Source organism: Pongo pygmaeus, chromosome 12 (genome assembly GCF_028885625.2).
Source record: "Pongo pygmaeus isolate AG05252 chromosome 12, NHGRI_mPonPyg2-v2.0_pri, whole genome shotgun sequence".
NCBI classification, from domain to species: Eukaryota; Metazoa; Chordata; class Mammalia; order Primates; family Hominidae; genus Pongo; species Pongo pygmaeus.
In genome coordinates, this window is record NC_072385.2 from 87,568,373 (window position 1) to 87,588,877 (window position 20,505).

Consider the following 20,505-nt stretch of genomic DNA (forward strand, 5'->3'; position numbering starts at 1 on the left):
CCCAACTGAATTCAAACCTACCTAACCAATACCCTCTCCCCTGACCCCGCCCCCCTCCACAGCATTGAGCATTGAGGTTAACTCTGAAGGTCTGGGGAGGCAGGGAGAGTGGGAACATGCGCAGGAGATCACTTCAAGGCAATGATGAAGTCAGTCTTTAGGAAGTCTGACCGAGGCAGTTTTGAAATTGGTGGGAGCTCCTGGACAGCCCCATCCTTTCTCTTTGCCATCCTCTCAGGGGGTGATAAGGACCCTGAAAGCTTCCTTGACCCTCCAGGGAAAAGAAAGCAAACAGGGTCTTTCTGGCTCTTTAGTCCCAAGGGGGAGCTCTCAAGAGGCCCAACGACAGAAAGCGTAGGTCCCTTGTGCTCTAGACATCCAGGCAGAGGTGGACTCCTGCTTGACCCCTGACCCAGGGATATATTTCCTCCTGCTGGCTCCCAGGCCCCCTCATACCCCTGCCCACAGGAACACCTTCACTTCTGGCCAGGGAGAGCTTTAAGGGGCTCCCTGCCTGTCTGAGGCAAGGCAATGCCTGCGTGTTAGTGGAGTAAGTCATGTGCCTGCCTCCCTCCTGGTTTGTCCTTCCCTCTCTTCCTCTCTCCTCTCTGTCTGGGTTTTTCCCCATCCCTCAGACCAACACCTGTTCACCTCACCCGTTCTTCATACCCTTCCTGCCATGTGCTGCTCAAAGAGGGATGCCTCTCAGAAGCCACTTTCATTGGCTCAAAGTCTCAAACTAAAAGTTGGGAGCCCCAGTGAGGAATTCCTGTGACGAAGGGCTTTGGCAGTGTTCTGGAATCTGCTATACCTCAGGGAGAGACGATTCTTCACGAATCCACACTCTAAAACTTCCTTTGTGCCTTTTATGATTAAGGTTCTTCCTACTGCCTTCCCACCCCGTGGCCCCTCAACAAAAACCCCCTGGCTTCCTCTGCCCCACCCCAGACCCTCTCTCTCCTCACACCCCTTGCTGATGGTTCCCCCTGGGGCTTCATTGTTCTCCCCACTCTTCCCCAAGCAGGAAGGGGCTCCTCCATCTCTGCCAGTACAGCTGGGGCCTGGTGCTCCATAAGCCTTGTTTAATGTGGTTTTGCTGAGACCCGGAGACTTGAGTTTAAGTCATCTTGTAGCCCTGCACTGATAATCCCCTCAGCTTCAGTCTCATCCTGTGTTTCTGTTAGTTGGGCCTGATTCTTCACTTAGCGCTACTTCTCATTTTTCTTTGGGTTGATTAACTTAGATTAAATAGAAGTTAAAATTCACCCTACCATCTGAGCCTTTAGTTTCTCCTCCTCCTTTTTTAGGCCTCTGGGGTCCTATTTCCCCTGTTTTGCCAGGGGCACAGTTAATCCTGTCCTTAAACGTGACTTGCAGAGGCCCTCAGCCCCCAGCGACTGGGCAGGCTGGCATGCACAGGGAGCCCTGTGGCAGCAGGGGACAGTTGGCCCGGGGAGCTTAGACTCTAAGCCCTCCTGGCTTGGAATGGTGGGCCCAGAGCTGTGGTGGAGATAGGCTGAAGAGGAAGTGATATTTACAAAGAAAGAAGGTGAACCTAAATCTGGGCTGTCCTAAGCTTGTGCTATCCAGCGAAAACATGAAAACCAAAGGAGGAAGCAAATGAGGAGTGGTGACGTGACCAAGCATCCGGGGATGTTCAACCCCACGTGCTCAAGTCTGGCTGAGGCCTGGACCACACCTGTCCACTGACACTATCCCCCACTCCCACCCCCACTCCCACCGTGGAACATTTCTAAGAATCACAACATTGTCAATAACGGCTCCCCAGAAAACCTCCTTGAATAGAATGGAATTCCTCTCTGATGGTTCACAAGGCACAGGAATGTCTTTTCTGCACTTGGAGAAGGGGCGTGGGGGCTCATCTGACAGTATGCCAGGTGACCGAGGGCTGACTGCCTGATGGCAAGTCTTCCCTGCCTGGGATCCCAGTTCCATAGCTTCACAGCACTGGGGCTCCTGCCTAATAAACTCTTACATTGCACACCCCCTTCACCTCCCAGCAAGCCTGCCAGCTGGCTACCTCAATTTTCAGTCTGAATGATTGATTGCTTCAATGGGCTACAACACAACAGAACTAAGATACACACATGGTAACTTTAAGGAGTGCAACATGACCCTCGCCCCATTCCAGCAGAAGGCCACTACCAGGACATGGTCTTTATACGTGAGTCAAGCCCAGATTGAAGGCTCTGAGCTTCAACTGCCCTGTGTTACATGCCCCCTCCAACCGGCATCACAGCAGGCCTGAGAATCTGGAAGGAGGAAGGGAGAGTGTATCTCACACAAACGCGCTTTTACGCAGTGGGTCTCCCAGAAGCTCCACCACAGGACCATCCTTCCCGCTGCCAGTCAGTGAATCCCAGCTTCATGCTCTGTACTAGTTCCACAGAATGACCATGGCTATTATTTAGTTAATATTTTCCTTCAAACTGACCCATTTAGAAAACAAACCCAGTTCTTCATAAAGAAACTTCATGTCTCTACCATACATGGAAAACTAGTATCATTTGTCATTTTCAATCAAAATAAATAAATTGAATCTCTATTAAGACAAAAGGTGTTCTGTGGCCCACATAAATCATCATCTTGGGTGCTGCTGTAGTAGGTTACATATTTTCAACAGTAAACACTTGGGGGCCTAAAGACACTGTCTTAACGACAGCCTCAGCCACCTCTGATCTTTGTCATTTTTGCTGTAATATGCGTTCCCTGACCACTCTTCCTGGGTGCATGCAGCCTGCCCTGCAAGTACCTGAGCCCGACCCAGTGTGCTGAACGTGCACGGGGACCAACTTACAATGCGTGGTTTGAAGGGTGGCTTGATCTTCTTCTGCTCCAGGAGCACCCAGTCAATCTCTTTGAAGAATGGGTGCTGCTTGATGGCGTCCTCGCCGTTCTGTGATGCCACGCAGCCCAGGCGCTTGTGGGGATTCTTCGTCATGAACTGCAGGGATGAGGACAGAGTCGGAATTAGTGACAAAGGCCTGGTCAGCACAGGCTATGAGGGACAGATGGAGGTCAGCCAAGGCAGCATCTTCAGCATCGCCTCCCAAGTCTGTTCTTTGCACTTTCAAGGGCCACATCTGTTGGGTTTTCTTTAACTCTTACATAGAATTGACTATGTCCCAGTCACCATTCTAGACATAGTACATATATCAACTCATTTCATCCTAATGCCCTACAAGGTACTATCATTGTCTCTATATTATAAACGAGGCACTAGAAGCCCACAGAGGTCAGCTAATTTGGCCAAAGTCACCCAGCTAGCAAGGGACCAAGCTGGGATTATGAACTCTGGCTCTTACTGACTCTCTGATCCCCCTCAGATTCTCAGGTCTTCTCCTCAGGGCGACTGAGGTCTGATAAACTCATTTACATGGAGAGGTCAACAGTCCTTTTTGAGATAAGGAATAAGGACCAGGTAAATGATCAAATGTATTAATACCTCCTCCTGCTCCTTTCCTATTCCTGGACCCAGCCCCTCTCCACTGTTTTTATGTTTGAATTTGCAATCTTGACACAAAATGCCCATGAAGGTCAAAAGATAAAAAACAAGAAAAAGAAAGTCTTATTCCTTTTCAATGCTTGTAGGTGAAAATCACATTGATGTGTTTTATATTTTCTGGGTGGTGTCTGGTGATCCCTACACACCCAGGTGAACTTGTTATTCCTATTAAATGAGTCAGTCCTGAGGGTAAACATTAATTTAATTGAGCACACATTTACCAATAAAACCTTGGGGAAAAAAAGTGCCAGTAGGTGGAAATATTTCTGATAGCTACCCGAAATAACAGCATGTATGTATTGTATGTGTATGTGTGTTAGAGACAAAATGTCACATTTCATAGTGTGAAGGTTGAATATCTATCTAAACAGAGGAACTTGAGAGAATAAACTATAATCCAAAGGAATACATCTTTGGTAGAATTTCAGGCTTCATCAGCAAGGGAGAGAGCCTCTAACTATTTCTTGCCTGATGCGCTTGGAACCAAAGCACCTGGCCTCGAGTTCAATGCGATTGGAGGGGGCAGCCCCAGATAAAGAGTGAAAGGGGTGGAGAGTAGGTGTGAGTCAGGAATGGTACCAGTGCACCTCATCTTTCTCATCTATAAGTCAGCAAGGTGGCCCCCACTTTAACACCTTGGATGGCCCCACCATGAAGTCCATACTCCTTAGTTTGGCACACAGGAGCTCCTCAGCCTGAACCCTGTCTACCTTGCTGTCCTTTTGCATTCTTTCTTCCCTCTGGTTGAATGTCCCTCTCTAGTCCCTAGGCCTCCTCTAGGAACTACTCAAAATGCTACCTCCTCTGTGAAGCCTCCCCAGATTCCTTCCTCTGTTGATACCTTAGACCCCATGCTTCTGGTTTATTTAAATTATAATTTGTCTAAACATCTCTTCCCTTTGGTGAGCTCTATGATTTAGGAATCTGTCTTATCTGCCCCAAACCTGGCTCAGTGCCTGGTTCCCATTGTACACTCAGTAAATTGTGATGATGGAGTGAGGGGCTGAAGGCTGGGCCTCAGGGCATAGTGCTGAGGGAGGGAGACTGTGGCACAGCCACTTATTGTTATACAGGTTGTGCACTGCATACTTCTATGATACAAATGGCCTTCTCTAAAGTTCTGCATCACCTTCACGTAGGCAGTAGCCCTCGGAGACACAGCTCAGTGGCTAGAGTCATGGAAATCCTGGTCTGGCCCTGCAGTCAAGTGACAGTGTGAGGAAATGAAGTGTTTTGAGGCCAAGGCTGTAGTAGACGCCTCACTTCCTCAGCTCCTCCCGTCCTCCATTTTCTGGGAGGGGAAGTATCAGGGTCAGGGATACACATAGAGGTTTGGGCATCTCAGGACGCTGCCCCTGAGCCGGAGGCTCTTCTCAGTGGGAAGATGCTCTTCTCATGAACGTCTCACCCTCACGAACTGGTTAACTGGTTAGGCATGACTTCTAACTTCTGGATCTCTGTAGGTCAAGGTTTCTCAGCCTTCATGCTATTAACATTTTTGACTGGATACTTCTTTGCAGGGTGGGTGGGGGAAGCTGTCCTGTGCATTGCAGGCAGTTTAGCAGCCTCCATGGCTTCTACCTACTACATGCCAGCAGCACCAAAAATACCTCCAGACATTACTGAATGTTTAAGGGAACAGGACAAAATTGCCCCTAGTTAAAGGCCACTGCACTAAGGCCTCCAAAATAAAAGGTCTCAGCTGGTATGCTGGCAGGGGACTCACAGGGAGGTGTGATGGGCTGGTGCTGGGGCCTGGGATGGTGGCCAGCTCTGCTGGGCATGGTGTTCTGGTGGACTCGGGTGCAGCCGAAGTTTTCCTTTAGTTACTCAGCTGACTTGGGAAGAGATGGGGCTCCGGGAATCAGGAGGCAAAAGCTCCCATGTCCACCCCAAGTTAATTACCCAAGAGAGTCCTCTGCAGTGATTCAGAGTTGCAGCTCCAAAGTGTAAGTGGAGGCAGAACCAATGAAGATATACCTGTTGCAAGATCTCATTGAGCGGAAAAAGCAAGATACACCATTGACAGGAAAATGAGATATATGTACAGCATTCCTACCATTGTAGGAATACAGAAAAAGAAATAAGAAGTTATATTTGTATTTGCTTGTATATACCTAAAGAAATTCCAGAAGGATATATAAAAGCATCAAAACATAAGTAGAGCGTGTGTGGGAAATGGGCAGATGGAAGCAAGGATGAGACAGAGACCTTTCACTGTATCCTATTTTATGCTATGTGTTTTTTAAAAAATAGCATGTGATCAAACAAGCAAGCAAATAATGAAATATTTAAGGCCTAAATATATAAACTGAACAAAACAGAATTTGAAAAGTTGGACAATCGAGTCTAAGCAAGGCTCCTTCCCGCTGGGTGACGTGCCCTTCCTAAAGTGCTTTCCTGTAGGAAAGTCAGAATGGAAAAGGCTGGGAGCCATTTTTGGATACTGAGAGTCTTGCTGAATGCCTGGCCTAGCAGGTGCCCTGTACTCATCGATGAAAATCCCTTCTCTCCTTCCTTTGCACACACATGAGTTTCCATTCTGTACCAAGTGCTGTGGTGAGTGATGAGACACGGTCCCTGCCCTCACGGGGCATGTAGAAGAGTAAAGGAGGCTGAGAAGAAACACGTAATTGCCAGAGAATCAATTAGCTGAGACTGTGATGAACTCCCCGAGAGAAGCACAGCAGGCTCTGACAGTGTGATGGACAAGGAACTTGGCAAAGCTTTCCCTGAGAAGCAACACCTAGGCTGAGACCTGAAGGAGGAATGTACCTAGGCAAAAAGGGCACAGGGGAGAGTGGTTGGGGAGAAGGAAGACTAAAGACAAGTGCCTTCTATAGGGCCTGGACATAGTCCAATATGGCCAGAGCCCAGCAGATGACGGGGAACGGCTGAGGGGGAGGCGGGGCCTGATGCAGGACCCTGGAGGCTATGTGGAAGATAAAGGTCTTTATCTAATCACAATGTGATGAGTTTTAAGTAGGGGATGAGGCATGAAATGGCTAGATTTGCATTCTTAAGAGATCACTCTGATGGACATACAGAGATGAGAAGGAGGCAAGAGGGGCCGCCGGTTAGGAGGTCCTGCAGTTCACCAACGGAGAAGCGGTGGTGGCTCCAATGGGGGTAGTGGGGAGAAGGAGGGAGAAAGGTAACTCGAAAAGGTTAGCAGGGGGAATGAACTTGATGACTAGCTGTGACGGGGAGAGAGGGATTGTACCCCATTTCTGGTCTGTTTAGAAAGGAAGACAGGGTGCCATTTACTGAGCCAAGGAATTTGAGAGTGAGCAGATTTGAGGGGGACCATCCAGAGCTGTTTGGGAGTATCCTGAATGTGAGAGACCCCTGGCCAGCTGAGGGGAGAAAGGGAGTAGGGAACTGGAAACACAGGCCTGGAGGCTGGAAGATGGGTCTGGCTGGGGATACCCCTCCCTGAGTGCAGGGTGGGAAGTGGGAGAGTGCTGTGCAGGGGAGAGCACAGGGTACCCAGAGGACCCAGGGCCCAGGCCTGAGGAACAAGAGAGGCGGTGATCAGAATCCATTCATGAAGGAGCCAAACAGGGGCCCGCGAGTGACGCCAGCAAGGAGCTTGAGAAGAGCTCCTTGACGGGGTCCATCACAGACTCACCCAAGGGGCACCCAGGTCGAAGTTTTCCTTGGCTCTCAGTTGAACTAGTTATAATCATTTAATAGAACTAGTTATAATCATTTAACATTTCGAGATTTTACATAAAAATCTGGATTTCATGCTTTTCTTGGAAAGCCAGATCTGGTGAGGTGAAGTCCTCGTTGCTGCTGGGGGATCATGAGGGGTCTCCGTTTACCCTGCCCCACCCAGTCCTGTTCACCTTCCACGGCTCCTGCTGGGCTCTTGCAGGCATTTAACTTTGCAATATGTGATAAAATGGAAAGAACAGAGAGCTAAGAGCTGTTTCTGTTTTTCACCAAACAGTTACATAGCTCCTACAATGTGCTTGGCACTGTTCTCAGCCCTTGGGATGCATCTGAGAAATAAGCTGGAAAACGTTCCTGCCCTCACGAAGCTCAGTCTTGTGGAAGGAAATAGACAATAAACATAATACATAATATATATAGTGGGTTAGAAAGTGGAAACTGCTATCAGGGATCAACTGAGCAGGATAAAGGTGGACAGGGAAGGGGACAAAGTTTAGTTTTTTGTGAAAAAAAAAAAAAAAGCCTCACTGAGAAAATGCTACTGAGTCAACCTATGAAAACGTTGGCACTTAGAGGGCAGCAGGAGAAAGGGGTAGCAAAGGAAATGGAGAAGCAGCCGCCCAATGCCAGAGGAGACCCAGTCCCAGAGGGCAAGGACAAGGAGGACTTTAACATGGAGGGGCTTGGCTAAGCCAGTGAATGTGGCTGGAAGGCTCCAAGGCAGGGGTCCTGAAAGCTTCAAAGAGCCACAGGGGGCCAAGGAGAAATGGGGGCGGGGGGTGAGGACATCAAGGCAGAGAAGTGCAACAGAAGTCATTTCCACGAGTAGCAAGAACCACGCTCGGAGTGAGAGGCCCAGCCCAGAACATTGAATTTGGAAAGTTGGATAAACTAGTCCCCCTAAATAAGACTAGTACCCCCGAGGCCTCCTCACTGGCTTGGGATAAGGGCGGAGGACTTTGGAGGCTGGCAGGAGAGGCACCCTCCAAACCACGCTCTCCCCAGCAGCCAGAGCTACCTTCTAGGTATACCAGCCAGGTCACTCCCCTGTCTGGTTCTCCAAGGGTTAGCCCTGCACTGGGAATCGAATGGAAGCTCTCATGGTGGCATAAGAAGCCCTGCATACCCAGGCTGGGCGTGGAGGCTCATGCCTGTAATCCCAGCACTTTGGGAGGCTGAGGCGGGTGGATCACGAGGTCAGGAGATCGAGACCATCCTGGCTAACATGGTGAAACCCCGTCTCTACCAAAAATACAAAAATTAGCCAGGCATGGTGGTGTGTGCCTGTAGTCCCAGCTACTCGGGAGGCTGAGGCAGGAGAATCGCTTGAACCCGTGAGGGGGAAGTTGCAGTGAGCAGAGATTGCACCGCTGCACTCCAGCCTGGGTGACAGAGCGAGACTCGGTCTCAAAAAAAAAAAAAAAAAGAAGAAGAAGAAGAAGCCCTGCATACTCAGACACCGTCATCCCATCCCGTCACCCTCCCTGAGCTCCTTTTGGACTGTCCACCCGGCAGATGTTTTCTAGTCCAAGGCCTGTGCACTTGCTGTTCCTTCTGAACAGACGCCCTTTCCCCCAGTAGCCACCTGACTGAAACCTCCCCTTAGTGTCCCCTCATGGGACAGGTGTTTCCAGACTCAAGAGCACCCCATGCAGCCTGTTACTCCTCATTTCCTGAGCCGCTGCATGTGTCTTTTTGCACTTGTTACCATTTAGTACAATATACAGTCATTTGTCTGTTCATTTATTCACTAGTCTGTAAGCAGGGACTGTGTTCTTTGTATCACCAGCGCCTGGCATAGTGCCTGCCAATAAATATGGAATAAATGAATAAATAGTCATTACTAGATGCTCAATAAATATTTGTTTAATAAATGAATGCATAAATGAACATACTCTATTTGCCTCCTTCACTTCTCTTATCCCAATTGTGGCTACCTATTGATATATTTTTAATTTATTAAAAATAATAAACAATCTCACAGGATTGGAAACTTCACAAGGCAGAGACCAGGCCTCACCAATACTTATTCAGCATCTAGCACCTTGCCTGGCATGTTGGAAGTGCTCAATAGATAGTAGTTCATTGAATTAATGAATGAAAGAGAGAGGGACGAGAGTAAGGGCAGAGGGGAGAGAAGGAATGAGGTGAAGGAAAGAGGAAAGGAAGGAAGAAAAAAAAAAACTACAGAAAAGGGTAACATGTTCTGATGTGGAATTTTCTAAAACATGGTACATGCACCCTCAGATATCTACAAAATGGTTTTAGATCTTTCAAAAATTTGTATACAATAATTTACATTAGGCAGGGCATGGTGGCTCACACCTGTAATCCCAGCACTTTGGGAAGCCGAGGTGGGTGGATCATGAGGTCAGGAGTTCGGAACCAGCCTGGCCAACATGGCGAAACCCCATCCCTGCTAAAAATACAAAAATTAGCTGGGCATGGTGGTGGGCGCCTGTAATCCCAGCTACTCGGGAGGCTGAGGCAGGAGAATCTCTTGAACCCGGGAGGCGGAGGTTGCAGTGACCCGAGATCACACCACTGCACTCCAGCCTGGGTAACAAAGCAACACTCCATCTTGAAAAAAAATTACATTAATTCATTATGGCAAGTGATACTGATTTTCTACCTATGATAATGGTATAAAATTTCTTTGTAAAATACAGGCTGGGCGCAGTGGCTCATGTCTGTAATCCCAGCACTTTGGGAGGCTGAGGTGGGTGGATCACCTGAGGTCAGGAGTTCAAGACCAGCCTGGCCAACATGGTGAAACCTTGTCACTACTAAAAATACAAAAATTAGCCAGGCATGATGGCGGGTGCCTGTAATCCCAGCTACTCAGGAGGCTGAGGCAGGAGAATCACTTGAACCCGGGAGGAGGAGGTTGCAGTGAGCCAAGATAGCACCATTGCACTCCAGCCTGGCCATTGCAGTGAGACTCTGTCTCAAAAAAAAAAAAAAAATTTCTTTGTAAAATACATATAATCAGGTAAATATTGGAAGTTGATTAAAAGAACAAGAAAAGCAAATAATAGTGCAGAAGACACTTGAAGATGGCAAATTTTGTGACTATGATGTGCAAACGACTGAATTTTGGGGCATTCAGATGAGTGGAAGAAGCCAAGTCTAGAAGTCATGGTCCCTGGGCTGTCACCCTTGTCCTGTCTTAGCTCAGAGGGGTGACCTTGGGCAGACTGCTTGCTTAACTTCCCTGTACCTCAGCTTTCACGGATTTCAAAAGGGGACAGGTAACATCACTTGCTTGACACAGTACAAGCATTGTTACATCGTAGAGACGGCTGTGCTGAGAAAGCATAACGGGTTTTCCCATGTGAGGGATGATTCCTAGGGCAGGGTCAGTCTCTGTATTATGTATCTAAATCCAGCAGGACTGCATGAATTTCCAGTGTACCAGATCTTTTCTGATTGGCTCTTGAGCCACAGCGATGCTGTCATGGACAGGTGGGCAGTGCCCACCCTCCCTCCCCTCCTCTCTCTTCTCTATCACAGGTCCCTGATGAAGACAGGCCACAGGTAAGGAAGGTATGGAAGTGGCAGAGGTGATGTCAGCACAGTTGAGTTGCTTCTGTTCCCTCTGAAATGCTGGAGGACACAGATGTACACAGTGCCTCATCTCAGGAAGCACAGACATGCGCTCCTTTTCCCACCAGAAGAGCAAGTCATCTCAGGCCCCATTCTCTTGGCAGCAGCCCTCTGCACTATGCCTGAACTCTCTCAGTGGCAACTGCCCTTAATCCTTCCCATTCCGTGGTGATGAGCAGAGGTGGGAGGGAGAAAGCTCGACAGAGAAAGGGAGAAGGGAGTGTGTGTGTGTGTGTGTGTGTGTAGGGGGAGGAGCCCAGGAGAGCGCAGCCATGGGTGAGGGGCAGTGACTCACAGCTTTCAAGATGCTGACAGCCTCCTTGCTGAGCCAGACTGGGTAGAGCACGTCGTCATGGAGGATGGACTCAAATAGGTCGTCCTCATTGTCGGCCTCAAAGGGAGGCTGTCCAGCCATCATCTCGTACATCAGCACCCCCAGGGCCCACCAGTCCACGGAGGGGCCGTACTCCAACTCCTGCAGGATCTGTTCAGGAAACCGGCAATGTCAGGCACCATCAAAGGCTCCCACCCCAATGACACCCGTGCTATGAACGCCCGTGGGAAGGACTTCGATTCCAACTTGCTCCTCCCTACAGTTCAGTCCTAGTCCTAGAAGTTCTAAATCAGCAAATTCAGTGACAGTTGAGTTTGGAGGCACTATGCTGGGGGCCGGCTATCATCTTTCCAAAGTCAACATCGGCAGTCTGTCTTCCAGTGGGAACAAATTCCCATTTCTTTGAGCACCAGATAAAGTTCCTGACTGGCATGAGGGCCACATTTTAAAAAACTGCATATTTTGACACTAAAATCAGGGTCAGGGGAGCACGATGCAGACTGAGAGAACAAGCGAGCTGTAAGTGACTCAGAGTGCAGCGAGGTCAGGTCTCCCATCTCACACAGTCCAGGGCACAGCTCACTGCCTGAGTGGAAAGGTGAGCAGAGGTCTTCTTTAAATGGTGCAACACTCAATTTACCTGAGCCCTGTGCTCCTGGAGAGGAAACTGCAATGAATAAGTCTCCCCCACCCTGTAATGGTCTACCTATAAAGGACCACTATACTCTTGCATATTCTAAGAAAAAACCCATCTCTATTGTTCCTCATGATTCCCATAAGATCCACTGAGGAATCCCCCACTTTGCCTGCCTCTACGAAACCCTAGGCCCCCTTCCTTTGGGGCCACCTTCACTAATGAACCCCCTATTGCAATAGCCAGAATCGAACCATCTCCTTGATTGTCTGGTGCATTTTGTCTTTGACAATGGTCACTTGTCTTATCTATGCTGTCTCTCTTTTTCCTGTAGCCAAATGTGTAGAGTCAAATTCACTTAGATTAAATGCATGTATGACATGATGCTACTGAATACAAGACATCTTTTCTGGCTGGGCGCAATGGCTCACACCTGTAATCCTAGCACTTTGGGAGGCTGAGGTGGGAGGATCACTTGAGTCCAGGAGTTCGAGACCAGCCTGGGCAACATGGTAAGACCCTGTCTCTTAAAAAAAATTAGCTGGGAATGGTGGTACGTGTCTGTAGTCTCACCTTCTCAGAAGGCTGAGGTGGAAAAATCACTTGAGCCAGAGAGGTTGAGGCTGTAGTGAGTCATAATCATGCTACCGCACTTCAACCTGGGTAACAGAGTGAGACCCTATCTCAAAAAAAAAAAGGATCTTTTCTGATTGGCTATTCTATTTGATCTGCTCTCCATACACATATGTCATAAATACATGATACACACACATGCACATATAAATATGTAGCAAGTCAATGATATATATATATATTCATACATATATATATACACATACATATATATATATATATGTGGAGATGAGATCCAATAGAAAATACTAGAATTTAATATCACCTTTCAGCTGTATAGAGCTTTGTATTTTACAGTATGCCTTTAAAATATAACATATATAAATAAAATATGTAGCAGGTCAATGATGTGTTTGGCTCAGAGGAAAAATAAATGCTGAGCTGTCCCCTCTACAAGGAAGAGATCATGAGGTGACATTCCCATTCCACAATTATTTTCTCTTCTTATTAGAGTGGGATTAGGCATGGCTCTGCCCAGAAACAGGCGGGTGGATGAGATGACCTATCCAGGTCCATAATTCTATAAATAATTTTAAAAAGTGAAGGAGAAACAAGGTTGGGGTGCATGTTCTGAAAGGGGGAACACTTTGAGGACCCTGAAAAAAAAAGGCAAAGTTCATGCCTAGTCATTCCAGCCCATGGGACACCTTGGGCAGATAATGTCTCAGGCTGGGGACAAGGCTCCAATTTAGTTCTCAGATTTCATGGTGGCCAGGGAAGAGGAGGCTGAATTCAAGTATCTGGACTTTCTGTGGTCTACTCAAAATACACTTCTAGAGGTTACAAATTGCTTAGGATGAACTAGAAAGATTTGGATAGAAGAAGCATTTAGAAACAGTTAAAACACTCACAGTTTAGAATCTTCTGAATTTCGCATGAAAAGGAATTTGAGAAAATGCAGCCAACTCTACATTACTTGGGGCTGGTAATCTGTTTAGCTAATACCTTTGGTCTAAGCCCAGTGGTTAGTGTTCCTTGAGCTGTAAGGTCAGAGCTATGGGCCCCACTGTCCTGAGGAGCCAGTGATTCTGCTATGCTCCAAAGCCAATGCCAACTCCTCCCTCAACCTCAAAAGACACAGCACCCAACTTAAGACCCGTGCCTGTTCCTACGAGTTGCAGGCACTTTCTCACTTTCCACATACCAGTGCATCGTTATTATTTTTTCATGGCCAACAGTCTCCCCAGCACAACTATAAAGTACCAGAGGGTAGGAGCTGTAACATGCTACTGAGCCCACTGCTGTGGCCAGCCTGTTCTATCATCCAGGAGACAGTCAACATCTTGTGACTGGCTAGCATGCACGGCCACTGTGTGTAACCACTGGGCATGCTCCCTTCTCTTCTAGCCTCAGGGCACACTGGGTGCTACAGTGGCCGCCCTCCAGCTTCTCGGAAGGAGGCAGCTGGGTTCTGTGCCTTCAGGGGGTGGGGAGAAGGTGGCTTGTGTGTGCTGAGACTGGATGGTGCTGTGGAAATCACAGAGCCACCCTGCCACCCCGCTCCAGGCCCCTTCCACAGCCTTCTTCTCATTTTGGGTGGCATCTTTTGTAAGATTCCTTTTAGGCTTGGCTCTAATTATCTGCTTCCTAATTAACTGTCAGCAGTGGATCTGGGCAGAAGGGCAAGGCTTCCATGTCACGGGAAGTCACCTGGAGTAGCAGCCAACTCCTCAAGTGCGTCAGAGCTCAGGAGAAGGGAGAAGGCATTGGCCCTGATGATGCTATTACCAAAGGCTGGTGGCCACTTCCTGGGAAGCAGGGGCTGGGAGTGGGAAAGCAGAAGGGGTGCCATGGGGCATACCATGTGGCAGGAAGATAAGCCTTGGGGCAGACCTCATGCCTCCGAAGGTGTCTCTGGTTTTGAGGTTAGCTCAGCACCTTATCACCTCTCCCATTTGAATAGAGCCTTCTGCTTTCTCAAGCATTTCCATGCTCTAATCTCATTAGATTCTCAAAGCAGCTTGATGAGGTAGTTGGGCAGGAGTTATGGCCCCCATCTGAAAGATGAGAAACCTGAGACTCAAAAACATTTTGTGACTTCATCAAGTCATCAAATGCACATGTGTACATTTGTGGTCAAGTCTGGACTCAAGACTCAATTCTCAGGATTGTGTTTCCTATCCCATCACACAACCCAACAATGATGATAACCGTGAAGCCACCATTTAGCCAGCACTCCCTGTGGGCTGGGCACTGGGCTAATGCTTTAGAGGCATAATCTCATTTAATCTTCCCAGTAGCCCTCGACGAAGGCAGCAATACCTTTATCAGCTGTAATTTGCCTACAGCAAGACCAGGGATTGTCATTGCCAGTGCAGAGATGTTTCTGCATGGTGGGCACAAAGGCCAGAGCAGGAAGGAAGAGTGTCTGCTTCACTGTGAACAGAGATCAGAGTTGTTCATTGTGAGTCTCACCAATGGACTGCTTTTCATGAAAGCTGAGTGGCTATTTTGTTCATCGTAAAGTGAATGTTCTGTCTTGGGTTGGGTCCTTAACTATACCATGGGCTGTCAACTGTTAGACTCTGGCATCGACTTACAGAGGAACTGGAACTGAGTATTCTGACAATGAAGAATGAATGAAGAAGACGAGAAAAGCAGTTCCCTGTTGAAAGCTCTGGCTTTCATTTATTGCTCCTTGAAGGTTGAATTCCTAGTGTTCTTGCTAAGGGAATACACTCACAGAAAGACTGAAATCCCTACTCTTCAGATCTCTTAGAAGATAAAGGTTCTAAAGGGAAACTACCTATTACTCATCACCTTCGCTTCGAGATGTTCCTCAGGCCTCCCCTGTCTTGTGTAGTCTGTGAAGCCTCCTGACCATCAGTCCCTCACTCCCTGCCTTCTGATCTGCATGGCTGTGGCCTGCCTTCTTCCTGGGATGGATCTGACTAGGACTCTCCTCCACTGGAACCCCGAGTGGGTCCACAGATCCTACAGGATCAAAGCCACATTCCTTGGGTCTTTATCCCAATCTCATTCATTACTATGAGCACCAGGAAACTCTATGATCTAGCTATACTTTTTAACTGTCCTGGAAAAGACCAAGATGTTTTTGTCCCTTGGCCTTTGCTCATGTTGGAATGTCATAAGTTCTCATTTTTTAACAAACCTTTCTAAGATCCTGATTTGTGTGCCGGATCCTGGCAGTACCCAGATTAGAAACACAGACCCTGCCCTCAAAGGATCCAGGGCCCAGGGACACTGAACCTCCTTTCCTGTCCTGCCCCTGTTCCAATTCTGTTGTTTTCAGGAATACCCTCCCCACCCCTTCCGTCAAAGGAAATCCTCATTCTTTACAACTCAATTCATCCACCAGGTGCTCCAAGAGGCCTTTCCTGATCCCTGAGGATACCATCTTGTGTTATGTGCCTATTTATTCTGCTTAATTAGTTGTTTACTTATCTATCACTCCCTTTAGACCAAAAGCTTCTTTAGAATAGGGACAAGTGTCTCAGTCAGTTCTTTATCTCCACATTGCTTTGTGCCTAGCAGGTGCTCAAACAATGCCCAATGAAAGAAATGAGCTCTGAATGTGCTAATACCTATCTGCCATGGGCGATGTTGAGTGGGGATTGGTACTTCTTTCTTATCTTACATGTCTCAGAACCATGAAGATCATTTTGATTGTCTATGACAAGCCATGTCTTAAACCTGAATCACATCACCCTAGGTATCTCTCAGTTTGGGCAGGAATAAGGCAAACAAACACTTCATGCCTAGCAAAACATCCCAAACAACTTTCACGAAACGCAACCTATTGGAGTGGTTCACAGTGAACATCTCTGATATCTGTATATAATGAGGCACAGTCACTCTCCTCTTCCTGTTCCATCCTGTGTACTCACAGCGTAGAACTGCCACTATGCGGGAAATGGCAAACAGTTCCTGGTTTTACTGTTAGCAAATTGTAGCTGATAAAGCGAAGTGCTGCCATGATCAATGATGCTCCTTTATTTTGATTTTATTTTTTACTTTTTTTTTTTTTTTTTTTAATTGAGACAGGGTCTTGCTCTGTCACCCAGGCTGGAGTGCAATGGTGCAATTATGGCTCACTATAGCCTCAACCTTCTGGGCTCAATTGATCCTTTCACTCAGCCTCCCAAGTAGCTGGGACTACAGGTTTGCACCACTATGCCTGGCTAATTTTTGTATTTTTTGTATAGCCAGGGTTTCACCATGTTGCCCAGGCTGGTCTTGAACTCCTGGGCTCAAGTGATCTGCCTGCCTTGGCCTCCCAAAGTGCTGGGATTACAGATGTGAGTCACTGTGCCCACCCTGTTCTGATTTTAAAGACATGAAAACAATAATAAAAGTCAACACGTTTTTCTTGGTCCTAGATTTATTGGTGGTTCTGGACTAGGATGGGAAAGAGATGTTCAGTGAGAACTTGGCCGGGTTTGGGAAATAGCCTGTTACTCTCATTTCACTCATCATCTCCCCAGCACTAGGATTTCTTCACAGACATCAATCAGCAAACTTTTTACCTTTCCTTTTCTCCCTCCTTCCTAGAATCCATCCTGGATTTCCAGAGCCTTCCCCCAGCACCACTAGATGACCCCAGTGCATGGGTTTGGACCCCTGCCTTGGTCCTGGCACCAGGAGGAGGTGAACCTTTGCACACAGGTCTTACCTCAGGAGCTATGTAGTCAGGAGTCCCACAGAACGTGGTGGTTGTCACACCATTCAGAATCCCTTCCTTGCACATCCCGAAGTCAGCCAGCTTGCAGTGACCTTCTGCATCCAGAAGGATGTTGTCCAGTTTCAAATCCCTGCAAGATAGGCCAGGACCATATTGTCAACACGTCACTCACCCCAATATAGTCTTCTTGAGTTGGAGGTATATGCCTATCTTAGGGAAATCTCCAGAAAAAAAGTCCTGAAAGAAGCTTGCGTTTCTTGAAACCCATCTCAGTCCAGGGGCTCTCTCTCACGTTAGTCAGCCCCTAACGGCACCTCTGCTTTCTTCAGCAAGAGGGAGGAACTTCTGTAACCCCAGGAATATATCAAGACTGCTGTGGTTTAATAGATCTAAATCAGTAGGTATATATGGAAGCCCTGCTATGCACCCAAATTCATATTAATCAGTCCCTGCTATGAAAGAAGCATCTACCCTTATCCCTCATGAACTAACCATGGGGATCAGCTGGGGGTCCCAGCATGACACATAGGGACATCAATGAAACAGATAAAACCACCTAAGAGTCAGGCGCTACTTTATAGAGCACCGTGTGAGCTATTGTGTGTCAGAGCGGGAGACCACAAACAGCTAGTGCAGGCAGCGAGGGCTTCCAGGAAATAGCGCCCCTCAAGAGAAACTTGGCTAGAAGGTAAGGGTTCGATACACTGTGAGGAGAGAAGATGGGAGAGAGGAGAAGGCCAATAAAGCTGATGCAAAAGGTAGTGAGGAGGCCAGAGAACTGGGCCCTAGTGAATGGTGAAGCAAGACAGGAATGTTTTGCTCAAAGAGCCTGGAATGCTAGGAAAAAGAATTTGAAATGCATGCTAACAGCAATAAGCATCCTGCCTGCATGAGCACAATGCATTTGTAAGATCACTTTCCTAGGGGCAAGCAGGCTAGGTAGGGGAAAGGTCTGGAGGCAGGAAGGAAGGCACATTGCTTATAATTACCTGGACCCACAGAGCCCATGTGGTTCTGTGCAGCAAGCAAGAGCCACGGGGGCATGCCAGTCTCAAACAGTGCAGCTCCCTTGGGGCCTGTTTTACACTTTGGGGTTCTGGGTAAGTATTCCCTGCCACGATGCCTGGAACCCACAGGCTGACCCAGTAGAAGAACCCAGACTGGGTGGTGGTCTCCACCCTGGGCTCCCCACAACAGCCATTCTGGGATGGAGCGTGAAGGGTCTTGCAAAGAAGGCCCATTCGTCTGCACACAGAAAGCAGGAGGGGTCTGCTGGCGTCAAGACGTGAACTCCGGCCATCGCCAGGGATCCAGGCCTGAGTGCAAAGGTGGGGCAGGAAGCACTTTAGGACCTGCCTGCATTGTACCCATGACCTCGTTTCTGCTCACAGCTGGGACTTCTTGAGAAAAAAGAGCATATAAAATGTGCTGCTCTAAGCAAATGCTCATGAACTACAGAAAGAACAGTGAGCCCAACCAAGCTGAGCCCCTGGGAACAGGGTTCTCCCACCTGCACCCTGGCCACTGTGTGTGGTCAAGGCCCAGCTCTGGCTGTGGGTGACGGAGCAGTGAGACAAACACTGGGCCAGGACCCAGGACCTGAGTTTGTAGCACTGGTTGTAACCTTGTCCTGGTAAAGTCACCTTGCTGGTCTGTGACCTTATCTGGTGAATAAGAATGACACGCTCCTGCTTGTAGGCTTATTTGAAGGACTAATGAGATGTGTGTGAAAGTAGAAGGTCTTTAACATTGTCACACTCACTTTCTTCATGAAGGAACCAAGTTCAAGGGAACTGGGTGAACTGTCTGCCCACTTGCAAATGTCTGAGTCCTTGAGAAGCTGACAGCTGGGGCCCCACTGAGTCACATGCCCCTCTATCCCTCTATTGTGTAGTATCCAGTGCTGCCAACCCCCATGACACACACGATCAGCACAATGGTGATACTAATCGGAAAAGGAACAACAATGATGCTTCTTTATGTGTGGGAAGCACCTCCCAGTTCATGATCCACGCTCAGCACTGTGAATTCCATTAAACAGTTCCATTGCATAGCTCTGTGAGTTAGGAGGAGCACACGTGGCAACTACCCTTACAGAAATAAGTCAATGGAAGCTGGAAGAAGGTAGGTGATTACAGGTGGTGAAGGCTTGGTGGATCTGCTCTGCAAGCCAGCGTCCTAGTCCCTGTGTGCTGTGCTCCTCTGCCCTCCTGCCTTCACATTGGTTGACTTCCTCCAGTGCCAGCCACCAAGCCCAACTTTATAAAATACCCCAAATGCCACCCCCAAGCACTCTTTTTAAAGCCTTTGTTATGTCCGAGGAAGGACTTCTTCTAATTTTGTATAAATTGAATGGATTCAGAAGATTCCAAGCCAGCTTGAACCTTGCCCCTTTTCTGACTCAGGCTGCAAGGCTCCACCTTTCCTTCTGCCCAGGGTTGCCTCAGGCGGGGCAAAGAAGGAGGAAGTCCTCACTGCTCCCCAGCTCCTGCTCTTCTTTGCCTGCCCCTGCACTGGCCCCAGATGCTCACCCTCCCTTTGCTTTCTACCCTTTCTTCTCCCCAGGGGAAAAGTGGTCCAGGGTGGCTGCCACAGCCAAGCATGGTCTGCAGGCAGCATGCAGCAGCTGCCCTTGACTATGACTGGGGGAGGCCTTGGCCAAAATTCTTCTTCCTGCTGTCTTGCCACTGAGGCCTGGAGCCCGCCCCTGGTCACTTCCTCCAATTCCCGATCCGTATTTCTTGAAAACTCTAACTGTCCATATAAAACCAAGTCCAGGAAGAGTTAGGGACTTATGTTCCTTTCCTTAATGACAGAAAAAGTTAGAGTGGGTTCAAAGACTTCTGGGAGGCAGAAGGGCGATTGTTAGGACTTTCTATTTCTCTGGGGGTCTTCGGTTCCATTATAAACAAAAGAGCTCACACCTCTGGGACTAAACTTGCCCGGCACTGGGCTCTCAGTGGCAAGCAGTTCACGAGTAGGGTTTCAGTGGATGGGATAGCTCAGGGAAGCCCAGGGCCATGATGGCTCAGGGGTGGGTGTAGGGGCAGGATGCAGTGGAGGTGGAAGGTGGTAAGAAGAGAAAGAGCTAGTCCTTCCCTAAGAGATTCCTTCATGGTTTTCTTACCAGCACTGCTACCCCAGGACCTCTGAATTTCCACTCCTTATTCCTGCCCCAGGAGTCTCCTGCCTGTATGTTTTCAGTGCTGCCTCTTTGCTAGGGGCCTGTAGACCTTCCTGGGGAGGAGGACCGGGAATAATGGTTTCCCAGCCTTGCCTACTTTGGGGTCCTGCTGGCAGGGCAGAACCGGGCAGGCTGTCTATTCTCCTGAGAGTTCCCATGGTGTTCAGTGTTCAGGACATGGCCAGGCATGTAGCAAGTGCTCATCAAACTTGCTGGAGACTGACGGCTTTGCAAAGAGGGACAACTGCCTGGATATTAGACCCTGTGT

At 48.3% G+C, this 20,505-nt stretch overlaps 1 protein-coding gene across 2 annotated transcripts in view; it reads right to left on the minus strand.

Moving 5' to 3' along the window:
* The window catches only part of PRKCE (protein kinase C epsilon), a 531,726-nt gene that overhangs the window by 25,334 nt on the left and 485,887 nt on the right, over positions 1-20,505 (minus strand). For both annotated transcript variants that reach the window (XM_054473224.2, XM_054473226.2), the window contains 3 exons: positions 17,045-17,183; positions 11,106-11,294; positions 2,819-2,965 (listed from right to left, as the gene is read on the minus strand). In XM_054473224.2, coding sequence (XP_054329199.1) covers positions 2,819-2,965; positions 11,106-11,294; positions 17,045-17,183 — 475 coding nt within the window. The remainder of the gene's footprint in view (positions 1-2,818; positions 2,966-11,105; positions 11,295-17,044; positions 17,184-20,505) is intronic.